Here is a 14,242-nt window from a genome sequence, read left to right on the forward strand (position 1 = left end):
ACAAGGCGGGCACCCTGGAGTGTCCATATTTTAAAAGTCAGCAGCTGCAGTATTTGTAGGTGCTGACTTTAAAAAAAAAATGTGGGGCTTAACTCCATTTAAAGGTGTCTTCAGACATTAAATGACAGTCGCCTGATCTGACTTTTTTTGTCTGGGATCGGAGACAATTTATTATCTATGGGACACCAGCAGTCAAAGTTTCTTGATGCTTGAAAACCTCCCTCCAGAAGAAGGATCTGCAGCCTGGGATCCAATGGTCTTAATAAATGTGGGCATGTCTGCAGTGGTTTTGGCTCCCCCAGTCTGCTTGTGATAGTTTGTGATGTCACAAGTTGCAACCATGGAAATGCTTGGAAACACCTTATCTATTCTGTTTCAGGTGTAGCCAGTGACCTAAAAGATGTTATGATCAAAATCTGCCATTACCATACCATTTTAAAGTGAGTCTGGCTATTCAGGGCAAAGTAAAAGTCATCTTTTTAGACCAACCTTTCCCATGTTCCCGCCATCACCTTGTTTATCTCCCAGAGCCCTGAGTCTAATCCAGGTGTAAGATGCATATCGGAATTTACAATGACCTGCACCCTTCCCCAATGCACTGTTCATTTTGTCATCAAATGTCAATTTGGTTTTAGTCATAGTCTTTTGACAACAATGCTATTTTAGTTTTAGTAAAATTTTAGTCATCTGTATTGTTTTAGTTTTAGTCATATTTGAGATGACTAAAACCTCCAGTACATTTTAAACAACTAACATCTCTAGTACCCACCTGCACTTCCGCTTTCCTCGGAGCTCCGCTTGTCTGTTAAAGCCTCAGTCCGACTATCGGTAAGCTATATTGGCTGAGAGATACAGGCTCCCTCTGTCTGCTTGGGAGTTCTGCAACAATGCCCTGCAAACTACACAAGAGGTACTCCTCCATCAGGTTCATGTCTGTCTGGATGTGATTTGGCGTTTCCCCTCTCAGCAAGGTAGCAGTGCTTAGCACTGTGTAAAATAACAGCCTACCCAGAACGACCAGTTCTCTACCCTGTGCACTTCCTCACTCCCATTTATATTCCCGTCCCCACTTGCAGCCTAGCATTACAGCCAATAGAGTTTACAGTTTTATTATTTTATTTTTATTTTAAAGTTGCATTTCTGTTTGTCAAAAAGCAAAATTTATGTTTGTGTTTGAAACTTGTTTTTTTTTTATAACCATGTTATATATCACAACAGCTAATCTGTGTCTGTAGTGCATGTTCAAACCTTAAAGGGACACTAAAGGCAAGATTTTTTTTGTTTAAAAATAACAAACATGTTATACTTACCTCCGCTGTGCAGTTCGTTTTGCACAGAGTGACCCCGATCCGTGTCTTCTGGGGTCCCTCGGCGGCTGTCTCTGCTCCTCCTCGCAAAAGCATTCCACGTTCATGTGAGCTTCCTCGCATGGTGGAAAGCTTTTGCGAGCGCGCTACCGTGATACTGCGGCGGCCATAGCCGCAGACTGTATCACTCGGCCCCGCCCCCCGGCACGCCGCGTCATCCGCTGTGATTGACAGCAGCGCCAGGCAATGACTGCGCTGCTATCAATCCGCCCAGCCTAGCCAATCAACGGCCAGTCTGGAAACCGAATAGGAAGACGAGAACGCGCACGGGACTTTCGAGTGGAGAGGTAAGTAAAACGGGGGGGGGCGGTATTATCAGATGTTTTTTTACCTTAATGAATAGGATGCATTAAGGTAAAAAAAACTTTTACCTTTACAACCCCTTTAATACCATAAATAATAACATGTTATTAGAGTTTTACTCCAGGAGTATATTATTAGTCAACTAAAATGTAGTGGAGATTTAAGTTGACTAAAAAAAAATAGTTTTCTTCAATTGACTAAATTCTAATTCGATTTTTGGTTAGTTTTTGTCACTGAAAACATGCAGCTGACGGAAACTATGATGAAAATATTTTCTGCAAAATTAACACTGCCCCCATGTGACAGAGTTTGGGTCTGATGAATGCCCACTTATGCCACGTACACACGATCAGATTTTACGGTCGGAAAAACCTTGGATGGTTTTTCCGACGGAATTCCGCTCAAGCTTGGCTTGCATACACGCGGTCACACAAAAGTTCTCTGAACTTTCGACCGCCAAGAACGCGGTGACGTACAACACTACGACAAGCCGAGAAAATGAATTTCAATGCTTCTGAGCATGCGTCAAATTGTTTCCGAGCATGCGTAGGAATTTTACGCGTCGGAATTGCTACAGGCAAAATCCGCCAGCAAAATTCAGACGGGGAATATACACGGAATTTCCGTTCAGAAGCTCACATCGGACTTTTGCTGTCGGATCGTGTAGGCCCAATCACTGCATTTATGGATAAAGGGGAGGTCTGATCTTCCACCATTCCTGAAAGCTTTAGTGGTTTCTTAAGACTCTTATCTTAGATAAATGGGGCAGCAGTAGAGTGCAGCAAAAGTGAGTATCAATAGGGGAGGAAAAGTGGTTAGTTATTAAGAGAACCAGAATGGGCAAAGGGAAATGTCTGTTTTCAAAGGAATACATAAAAAGACATCGATGGTCACCCTATAGTCAGGATAAAGTGAACAGAGTTGCTTCAGTGTAGAGGCCATCTGCCAGATTTAGATGAATAGACTCTTATGTTGCCCATACATTCTGTTGTGTCAATTTTAGCTTTCTCTCAGCTTTTAATCAAAAATATAATCACGTGGAGTCTACTGCAATTTGCCACTCTAGACTATTTCACAGGTTCAATCAAGTGATTGAAATTGGTGCAAAAAACGTTTGAAAATGCCTTTCACTTCTGATTGGTTTCCACCACAATTTTGCAACGGAGAGATTGGAATCGGATGTATAGTGTATTTTCAGCATAAAGCTTAAAATATTCAGTTTTAACAACTTTTAATCCACTGGAAATCACAAATATGATTGAACGTAATCAACAGTAACTGATCAATTTTGGCCTTGGGTTCATTGGACCCCTAGAAACCGGTTTCAAACCTGGCAATAATGGACAGCTGTATGACTTATTACTGATTGAATTGAAATGGTAAAAAAAGTGAAACATTTTGTTGAAATCGATCAGATTTTCCAGCTGTGTTTGAACAGAACAATTTTGATCCAATCTACTTGTAGTCAGTTGACACCATATTGTGACTTCTATTGCTTTGTGACTTTAATAAACAGTGGAATTGAATTTGCAATCAACTTGCCACTTATGTGACAAGCTTTAGACTAAAGAAGAAAGGTATGACTGGACAGTGAAGCAGGTGGCCAGCTTAAACATATATTGCAATGTATGTGAACTATAAAATCCCATTCTTTTATTGCAAGGTTTGCTAGGGTGCGTTGCAGTGTTCAGAGGGTTCATCCAGGATTTTAAGCCTTATGCCGCGTACACAAGATCATTTTTCGGGTTGTAAAAAACAAAGTTTTCCGGCTTTAGAAAAAACGATGTTTTTTTTCAACTTTATCATTAAAACGGCCTTGCCTACACACGATTATTAAAAAAAAAAAGCGCTATCAAAGCGCGGTGATGTACAACACGTATGACGGCACTATAAAGGGGAAGTTCCATTCGGATGACGCCACCCTTTGGGCTGCTTTAGCTGATTTCGTGTTAGTAAAAGACGATTTGCGCTTTTCTGTCTGTTACAGCGTGATGAATGTGCTTACTCCATTATGAACGCTAGTTTTACCAGACGACCGCTCCCGTCTCATAACTTGCTTCTGAGCATGCGTGTTTTTTTCACGTCGTTAAAGCCCACACACGACCATTTTTTACGACGTTAAAAACGACAATGTTAAAAACGATGTGAAAAATTAGAGCATGTTCGACATTTTTAATGGCCATTTTTTACATCGCGAAAAATGCTCTGGAGCCCACACACGATCGTTTTTAATGACATTAGAAAAAAACTTTTTTTACAACCCGAAAAACGGTCGTGTGCATTGGTCACACAACGTTATTTTTTGCTAGAATTAAACTTCCATACCATAGTCTAGACTATTTAGAAAGTTTTACAAAACCACAGACTGTGTTGTTGCTTTGTGAATATTTATGTGAATTAATGCAATTTTTCTGCAAAAACACTTTGGTTAAAGCTGAATCTGAATCTGCAAATCAAGAGTCAAAATAAGAATAAATTATTTCCTTTTCATGCAACGGTGCACATAAGATGAGGACGTTTGGAACACGACTCATGATAGCATCGGCTTAATCTCTTTTTGGCTAACATTATTTGGTATGTTTTTCATGATCTCCAGTGTCTGCCTGGCTTAATTACTCAACCTTTACAATATGACTTCAACCCTGAAACTTGGAGTACATTCTGTAAATGGTTGGAGAGGTCAGGATTGTGTGACATGCTAAACTTCAAGCCAACAGAATTTAACATCAAATTTTGGACTGGGAACTGGTGAGGATATGGCTTAGGCAGAGCTATCTTGTAACAATATACCGGTGTTCATTGCACAGTCTACTGCTTCCTAGACTGGCTCTTGGTGAACCTATGATCACAAGAGCAGGCGATAAATAAAGGCTACCTGGCATGATGACAGTATTGTATCATCTTGGTCCAAAAAGCTGGAACAACCCAGCCAATAGTAATTTTTTGCCTAATCTTAGAGATGGAAATGCCTATATTTTTATTCAGACAGCAACTCACCACGAGTGCCCTTTGGGCATGGTCTCTCCACTCGCATGCCTTGCTGAGTCGCTGGCCACTGGATTTTCCTCTCCTCACGTGCAGGACAGAAGACTTCAGGGTGTGAATGTTGGTTGGAAGGGGGTGGGCGACGAGTGCCTGGAGTAGGAGGGTCATGTCCCACTTGGTTTATAGCCCCCACAGGGTGGGTGGTGAGGGGAGGGCGACGGACAGTTGTGGTGGCAGAAGGTAGAGTGGTGACAGTCACTGGAGGGGGAGGTAGAGTAACCGTAACCACAGGTGGGGTGGGAGTAACTGGACCTAAAAAGAAGAAAAACAGTGAAGATGAATAAGATAAAGTGTAAGATACGAAATAAAGCTCATAACTACACACTGGAACATTTAAGACATATTTTCCCATATGCACTCCACCATTATATATGATAAAAAATGTCCCCTAATTTGTCAGTTTGCCTTTCTTTTCAGAGCCCATAAATCCAGGCTGCCCCACCAAACCAGGAGAGTTGGGGTAGTGTAGATTTTACCATATGTCATAATGATTAAAATGTTTCTATCTGCCATTAATGTATACATTTTATTCCAAATATTCAGATGCTTTTTCATTAGCAATTTATTTAACACACACAGCTGATGCACAAGACATTTTAAAATATGATTATAAAAAATTACCTTTCGATTTCTTTCTGCGTCATTCTAAAAATTTACATTTTTCTTCCTTTCAACCATAACAACGGTTTTCAATCAAAATGCATAAAATCCCAGAATCCTTACCCTGCTCCTATAATTGGTTTCCTATTTTTCATGAAAGTCTGGGCAGTCAGCCTGTTACGATGAACATAGAATCCAAGGCAATGTATACAGCATTGTCAGTTTAAACTTGTATTTAGGTGTTTGTACAACAAAAGGGATTGGGTGGAAATAACTATTTTATTTCAATGCAATGCTAGGTGCAATCATGATTAAAATAAAAGAAAAGCCTAAATATTTACCTTAATGCATTCCCTGCCCCCTCACCATCGCCCCCCTTATACTTACCAGAGTCCTTACTCGATCCAGCACTGTGTTTCTCTGTAGCGCCTCTGCCTTCTCTCCCCACTCTCACAGGAATTGCTGAGGCAGCGGGAGTCATTGGTAACCACTGCAATCAGTCAAATCCTGTGACGAGGGGGCGGTGCCAAGCCGAGCTGTCTATATCTATGGACACAGGCAGCATGGCTTGGCATTCAGCATGCACAAATGTCCATATAGCAAACGACTTGCTATGGGGGCACTTGCAGAAGATGAGGAGCCAGGAGCACCAGCAGGGGACATAAGAAGAGAAGGTTTGGGGCTTCTCTAAGCAATTTCAATCCATTGGGGATTTTTTCTCTTTAGTTCCTGTCCTAGAGATGCAATAGGAAGGTATAAATCAACCAAAATTTGTTGTTTTACCTCCTTTAATTGTTGTCCCTTTGGAAGATTTTCTCTTATGCCGCATACACACGATCGGAATTTCCAACAAGAAAAGTTCGATGTGAGCCAACATTCCGTCGCAAAAAAATACACAGTTTTCTTGTCAGAATTTCCGATCGTGTGTACACACCATTACTCTGTTCTGGGGCCTTTTCTTTCACTTGTTTTTTTGTGACAATGGTCAAACATACAAATAGAGAAGTGTTCCAATGGGGACACAGGCTGGAATATGTCAACCTTCCCACTTAATCCACTCCTTGCCCCCTTACATGCCACATTTGGCATGTCATTTTTTTGGGGGGGGGGGGAGTGGGGACTTCAGGAGGAGTGGGACTTCCTGTCCCACTTCCTCCTTCCGCCGATGGGCTGGTAAGGCGAATAGCTTAATCGCCTTATTGCAGCCCCTCCCTGTAGGCGAGTGCCTGTCCAATCGGATGGCGCCTCGCCGCTCGTGCATGCGCAGTGCCGCTCGCGCATGCGCAGTGGGTGCCCGGCCGTGAAGCCGAAAGCTGTCACTGCCGGGTGCCCACACTAGGAATGAAGACGCCCGCCGGCGAGGGGGGGCAAGGAGTGGAGCCCCGGCTGGCGCGTCGCTGGAACCGTGGAGCAGGTAAGTGTCTTTTTTATTAAAAGCCAGCAGCTACACTTTTTGTAGCTGCTGACTTTTAATAAACTTAAAAACAGGCTGGAACACCCCTTTAAAAACCCTGTTTTTCTCTTTGTAAAGATTTAACTTCAATTCCTGTCCTGGAGATGCAACAATCTGGTAGGCTCATGCAAAGTACGGTGTATCTAGACTGTTGCCTCTCTGATCACAGTGGATCAATTGTTCATCAGATGATCTCTTCTTTGATGTGGAGATAGAAGCCCCTTGTAAAAATGGTCATCTGGCTTGGTGATACATAAACAATGTTATTGCTTAAGAACTTCAAATACAGCCTTAGGCTGTATTTGATGTTCTTAAGCAATATTTTTTTTTTATGAATCACCAGACTAGAAGATCTTATTTACTAGGCACTCTGAAGCCTTCATCCTAAAGTTGCAGCAGAAAGTATGAGGTAAAGTAAGTATTTCCCCTTTCATCAGAGAAGGGGGTCACCAATAAAATTTCCCCCACGCATTCTATCCTGTTGACAATGGTCACCATGATAAATAGGGTAGCATTACCCAACAACGGGAAAATACAGCAACAAAAACTGAAACTGGGGCTCCAACTTTTCCCTACTTTATTCAAAACAAAACAAAAAATTGGGTATACAAACACATTTACCAAGTTCACTTAGCATTTAGGGATCTGCACTCAAAATTGTATATCCTTGTAATTTAGATTGTAGAAGGCTTCAAGGGATTTTTTATTATCCCCGCCCCCCCCCAAAAAAACTACAGTCTACCAAAAGAATATCTCAAGATTCCACCTCCTGGCCCACCCTGCTCCATCAAAAAAGTAGAAGAATGATGTCTCTAAAAACCCTAGCTCTAGGGTCCCACGCCCCAGGCCTTACTTGCCTATTCCCCTGAGAAGAACCATATTGTATTTTATCACTAGTGCTGTTTTTATGACTGTGAGGCCCCGTACACACGGTCGGTTTGGTCCGATGAGAATGAACCGAAGTTCATTTTCATCGGACCAAACCGACCGTGTGTATAGGCTATCGGTCTGTTTTCCTTCGGTCCAAAATTGTAAAACATGCTTCAAAACCGAACCGATGGACCGCTGCCCGATCGGACCAAACTGATGGTTAGTGCAGAAAAGCATCGGTTCAAAACCCGGGCATGCTCAGAATCAAGTCGACGCATGCTTGGAAGCATTGAACTTCGTTTTATTCAGCACGTCGTGTGTTTGACGTCACTGCGTTCTGACCTGATCGGATTTTGGACTGACGGTGTGTACACATATCAGGCCGTAGGGCCACTTCAGAGGTGAACCGATGAAAACGGTCCATCGGACCATTCTCATCGGTTTTGTCCGACCGTGTGTATGGGGCCTGAGGGTGCATGATAGCAGGGTTTTTCTTGGGCTAGTCTAATGCCTAGTACACACGATCATTTTTATCATCGGGAAAATTGCTGTGTTTTCCTTTGGCCGGGAACACCGGCCGTGTGTATGCTCCTTAGCAGTTTTCCCAGCAGGAAAACTGCGGTTTAAAAAATTAAAACATGTTCTCTTTTTTCTCGCCGCGAATTGCAGCGGTTTTTTCCCCCACGGTTTTCCTATGGGAAACACTGCGAAGGAAGCATACACACGACCGGTTTTCCCGACCAAAGTTCTCCTGGCAGTTTTCCTGTCGGGAAAACCGGCCGTGTGTACAGGGGAAAAGGGACTGAGTCGGTTCTCGGTTTTCCCCTCGGTTCTGAGGGATTACTGATTGTGTGTACTAGGCATCACACTTCAGAACATTAACTGTATAAATGAATTTGTTTAAAAGGTTGACATTATGGCAGGACTGTTCGAATAGATCACAATTGTTTGGCACATCAGGTCAAAATCCAACATAACAGACCCACCAGTAGGTCTGTTATATTGGATTTTGACCTGATGTGCCAATATATTGTGTTATATTTGGAAGATCCTGCCATAGTACCACCTTTCTTTGAAAAATTATGCTATTGGGTGGCCAACAGGGGGCAATAGTCAGAGCAGCTGCATTCTTCACCTGTGGAATTTGGTAAAGAGATAGAACGTGGCTTATTTTGATTATGTTATTAACTGTATAAAGACTGCCTTTTCATTGACTACTTTGTAGCAGAAAGATAAAGGTTTTCTCTGAATAAAATGAACAGGAGGGAAACACAGGACTTATATAACACCTTTATGTACAGTATATAATCACATATACACATCTAGATAATATGAAAAGCAATGGTTTGAGAGCGTTCTGCAAGACAAGCAAAAATTTGTAATACATTTTGACTTGATATACAAACAATGTCTTGATTTACAAGTAGCGTCATATCACAACTCAGTATAAAAGAGAAGAGAGGTGCCTCTACTAACTATCCAACTTTAGTACAGTGATCTCCCCTGCTGTTCTATTCTGTTCTGACAGGGAGATGCCCCCTACCCCCCCATACCAGAACACTCCGGTCAGCACTCTCAACCATCACCCCAAAGCGATGATCGGCAACCGATCGGCAGACCTTTTCCATCACGCCCCTTTGACAGAAGCCCGCGTGCTATCAGATTACTGGTACCCATCAGATCGTGTAACGGAAGTGACGTTCCGACCAGAAAATACTAACTGTGCATGCACTATGCGTTCCACGGCGCTATGCATTCCAAACACTTCACGATCTGACGGGTAGCGGTAATCCAAACACCCATGCAGAAAAGTGAAAGTGTATTAAATAAATATAGTATGTTGACATCTGTGATTCTGTTTGGTGTTACGTTGTGAAAGAAGCTGGATGCCAGCAGTAGGAAGGTGGCCGAGGCCATGTTGGTACACCTGCTAAACCTTTAGGCTTTCAAAATTCAAAGCAGAACTTCAGTAATTTTTTCATCTTTCCATCGATTAAATCTTCTGCCCTTGTTGTTTTAACTCTGCGTAGTTAAAAAAAAAATTCTGTCAGTAAATACCTTATACAGCCCAATTCCTGTTTTCTTGTCTGGTAATTAGCTTAGGCTTATGACATCATGAACAGCTCTCTCTCACACTCTTGTGAGAGTTTGTCGGGAAAGGGGGGGTAAGAGGGACAAAGAGAGATGCAGAGCTGGAGGTGTGTGTATGTGTAAATCCATTAAGTGAACAGGCAGCAGCTTCAGCTGCCCACAGTTAAAATGGATGCAGCCATACTTAGTGGAAGGAGATTTCTGCAGCATATTTGGCAAGTTCAGAACCGCAGTATATATAAAATAATATGCAAAGTGGTTGGAGGGAAGCTTCAGAATTGCAAAGATGTTTTTTTTATTACAGATTATGTGAGCAGACTGCAGTTCCTCTTTAACATCGAAACAGCATCACATATATCAATTTACTATATTTATTTATATATGCTCTCTTTATTGCTAAAATTACTCAAATTCAAGATGTAGCTGGGTGTAGTAAGATGTCCGCATGGGTGTTCTATCAGATTACTGCTACCTGTCAGAGCAGGAAGTGTTTGGAACACATAGCGCCGTGGGGCGCATGTTGGAAATCATCGCGCATGCGCAGTAAGTATTTTTGGGTTGGAATGCCACTTTCGTTACACAGTCTAAAGCCTCATACACACGATCGGACTTCAAACGAACTTTTCGGTGGATTTTTACTCGAAGGGCGTTGGCCCTGAACTTGGTATGCATACACTCGGCAGGACTTTTTCAGCAAACTTTCCTAAAGTCATGTGGTTTTTCAGCTCTTTACCGCCACCCTTTGGTCAACTTTTGTATTGTCTGATCTTTTGCATTGCTTTTGAGCATGCATGTTTGTACTTTGGACTTAAAGGGTTTGTAAAGGAATTTTTTTTTATCTTAATAGCTTCCTTTACCCTAATGCAGTGCTGTTTTCATGTCCTTATTGTTCGTTTTTGCTCTCAAGTTGCTGTAATTCTTCTCTGATCTCCACACTTCCTGGTTGTCTGTTTCCTGATAACCCCAGTACTGGGAGCTTTCTCTCTGTGGTCACTAATCAAGGAGGTGTGATTACTGTGTGTCTAGTTTCTAGTTTAGTTTTCCAAACCATCACTGCTCTGTGGCTCTGTATGCTCTGTATAGCACAGAGGCAGGAAATAACATGCAAAAACGAAACTAGATGCAAAAATGAAACTAGAAACTACAGGTACATTATATGATTGATTTTTATCTATTTTTAATCGTTATTAAAAGGAATCAGTTAACTATTATGTCTCTATACCTTGTAAACAGTCATTTCAGCCCTTTAAGTCCTTTAAGTCCGATGGATTTCTGTACACACGTCAGGACTTTGCACCATAGGACTTTTGTTGCCGGAAAGTTTGTCTGTTTGAAGAGCGATCTTTTGTTCGATGAAAACCGAAAAAGTTTGTCCGATGGAGCGTACACACGGTAAGATTTTTTGAAAAACATGGTCATTTTGGAGTTTGTTGTCAAAAAGTCCTATTGTGTGTATGGACCTTAATGGGTATCGGTAATCTTCTGTCGGACCAACTGCAGTACACATGGGTTTCTATTGAACCGGCCAATGCTGCCCGACATTCAGCCCGTGTGTACTAGGCTTTCACAGTCTTTCACAAGTAAACAAATGTTTTTACGTCCTACTGAATCACTTCTACTACATGCTGGATTGTCACGACACGTAGCAATTATTCAAGTATATTTAATTGGTCGTATTTACTCATTTCTCACGCAGGCCTTGTTTTCTGCTTAGTGCCGTTTCGCAATGGTTGTGTTTTACTGATTTTATCTTATACTCCAAGTCTTCCAGACAGAGTCTTTCTAAAGGAAAACAACAGACTCTCCAAAATCAATAACGATATAACCCACCCACATTGCTCCTGGCAGCAACATACCATGCGTTCTAGGTTACCTAGGCTTTAGGTTGCATAAGAGAGATCAATAGCCGTGTTTGGCAAAAAAAGTTTTTTTTTTATCTAAATAATGAGTCAGTAACATTGCCTTTCTGATTCATGTGAAATGTGAATGTTAAAAGCCCAATCCCCGTTGTTAAATTATAAAAATTGTGCTCCCCTTCCCCAGCTAATGAAGTATTTCAAGTGTAACTAAAGGCCAAACTTTTCTTTTTTTTTTTGGATAGAGTTGTTTCCCCCATCTGTGTCCCAGTGGGGAGATTTCCCTTCACTTCCTGTCCCATAGCCAAACAGGAAGTGAAAGGAAATCCCACCAAAGTGAGGGGATCTTGGAGTGGCACCAGGGTCACCCGAATTAGTGTCCCCCATTGTAAGATATCCCCTCTATTACTGTTCTAATGTCAGCCCAAAATTTGGGATTTTCTTTTACTTTTGATGATAACAGTAAACAGGACAAAGAGAGGGCGAATCTCCCTGATGGTATATAAAAACTGACAGGTGTTCTAATCTACTCCATACAAAACAATTCGGCACTGCGCTAATTTAACTGGTAATTGTGCGGTCATGCAACACTGTAACAAAATTAAATCTATATCATTCTTTTCACACAAATAGAGCTTTTTTTTGGTGGTATTTGATCACCACTGTTTTTGTTTATTTTATGCGATATTAACGACAAAAATAGCGCTGCTATAAAACATATCAGAATAAAAAAAATCGAATTTCTTCATAAATTTAGGACAAAATGTATTCTGCTACACGTCTTTGTTAAAAAAAATCCCAATAAGTGCACATTGATTGGTTTGTGTGAAAGTTATAGCGTCCTAAAACTATGCTATATACCCTGGAAATTGTATTTACTTTTATACTAGTAATGGTGGATGTAACGGTATGGCCCGTGATACCCAGAGACTTTTGAAGGATGCGGGGTACTCCTGTGCCAGCTTCACCAATGACTCTTGTGTCTAGGGTCATCCTATGTCCAATAGGGGCATAGGATGACTGAGAAATTATATCTCGGATTACATGAGATGGGACAGTAATGATAATTCATGTATTGCAGGATATCTTGAAATATTACAGGTGGTTTATTCTGAACCCAACAGGTCAATAGGACAGTATTCATTCATGTGGGGACACATACTGTTGAGGTGTTAATTGAGTCTGGCTCCTAAGATATTTCATTGTGTGGAAGTCTATTGATGATAGATGTGTTGGGGGTTGGCAGTCTGAAAGGTCAGATGTCTGACTTTTCAGCTGTAGTGGATTAGCATGTCAATTACGTCTACAAAGGAAAGTGGATTGTGAAGCAGGTGAGAATAGCTTATCGCGGAGTCAGAAAGTCTGTCTAAGATGTGGATTGAGGGGGACTCGTTAAGCACCCATTGTGTGATATTGTGGGTGGAGTGTGTCATTTGATTACTGCAGCTTGCTTTGTAACTGTATATAAGTAACCTGAGTTTACCATTAAAGTCTGTCTGTTTGGAACCAGAGAACATAGCTTGTGTCTCGTTATTTCTGGGGGAAAATCCATATGGATCGTTTCTGCTGGATTGTGGAGTGTCGGATAAGCTGTCTTGGGTTGGTGGAATGGAATATCGTAAACGGTGTAAACCCCTGACCGTTACAGTGGTGATCAGTGATTTATAGTGGGATTGCGATAGTGCAGCGGACAATCTGACACTAACTAATGCCGCGTACACATGGTCCGAATTTCCGACAAGAAAAGTTTGATGTGAGCTTTTGGTTGGAAATTCCGACCGTGTAGGCCCCATCGGACATTTTCTGTTGAAATTTCCAACAGCAAAAATTTGAGAGCTGGTTCTCAAATTTTCCGACGGGAAAACGTCTTGTTGGAAAAAAAAACATGCATGCTCGGAATCAATTTGACGCATGCTCGGAATCATTGAACTTAATTTTTCTCGGCTCGTTGTAGTGTTGTACGTCCCCGCTTTCTTGACGGTCGGAATTTTGTGTGACTGTGTGTATGCAACACAAGTTTGAGCCAATTCAGTCGGAAAAAAGTCCACGGTTTTCTTGTCGGAATTTCCAATTGTGTGTAGGCGCCATAATGCTGGGGGGGAACTGACTAACTGCCATTGACATCACCAGTGACACTAATACAGTGATCAGTGCAAAAAATATGCACTGTCACTGTACTAATGACACTGGCTGGGAAGGGGTTAACATCGGTGGCGATCAAAGGGTTAAATGTGTGCCTAACAATGTTTATTGTGTGCTGCTTTTACTAAGCAATGTGCTGGTTTTTAGAGAAAAACAAAAATGGCACATCGCTGCTGTCTGTGGAGAGCCCTGTGTTGTTTACCTACACCTGGCTCTCTTCTGTCATTCGCTCATTCGCTCTCTTCTGTCATTCGCTGATTCGCTCTCTTCTGTCATTGCATAGGTGAGTATAAATACAAATTATGGGAGCATTACAAACTTGGAATGCATATATTTCTTATGATTTTAAGAAGGTGCCAATAAATTTGTCCAGTCTGTTTTTGAAGTTTTACGTGGAATGTGTCAGATTTGGCTTTTTTTATTATCCACTTTTTTGTGTCACACAAATACAAACAAAATAAATAAACATGAGAATGCCTAAACATTTGTAATTACAACAGTTTTCTGGGTGAAGC

General features: G+C 41.5%; 1 protein-coding gene across 4 annotated transcripts in view; it reads right to left on the reverse strand.

The window, feature by feature from the left end:
* ADGRL1 (adhesion G protein-coupled receptor L1) overlaps nucleotides 1–14,242 on the reverse strand; it is a 571,376-nt gene that overhangs the window by 59,639 nt on the left and 497,495 nt on the right. For all 4 annotated transcript variants that reach the window (XM_040346327.1, XM_040346324.1, XM_040346325.1 and 1 more), the window contains one exon: nucleotides 4,668–4,967. In XM_040346327.1, the coding sequence (XP_040202261.1) occupies nucleotides 4,668–4,967 (300 nt within the window). The remainder of the gene's footprint in view (nucleotides 1–4,667; nucleotides 4,968–14,242) is intronic.

The sequence above is a fragment of the Rana temporaria genome, chromosome 3 (genome assembly GCF_905171775.1).
Source record: "Rana temporaria chromosome 3, aRanTem1.1, whole genome shotgun sequence".
Lineage (NCBI taxonomy): Eukaryota > Metazoa > Chordata > Amphibia > Anura > Ranidae > Rana > Rana temporaria.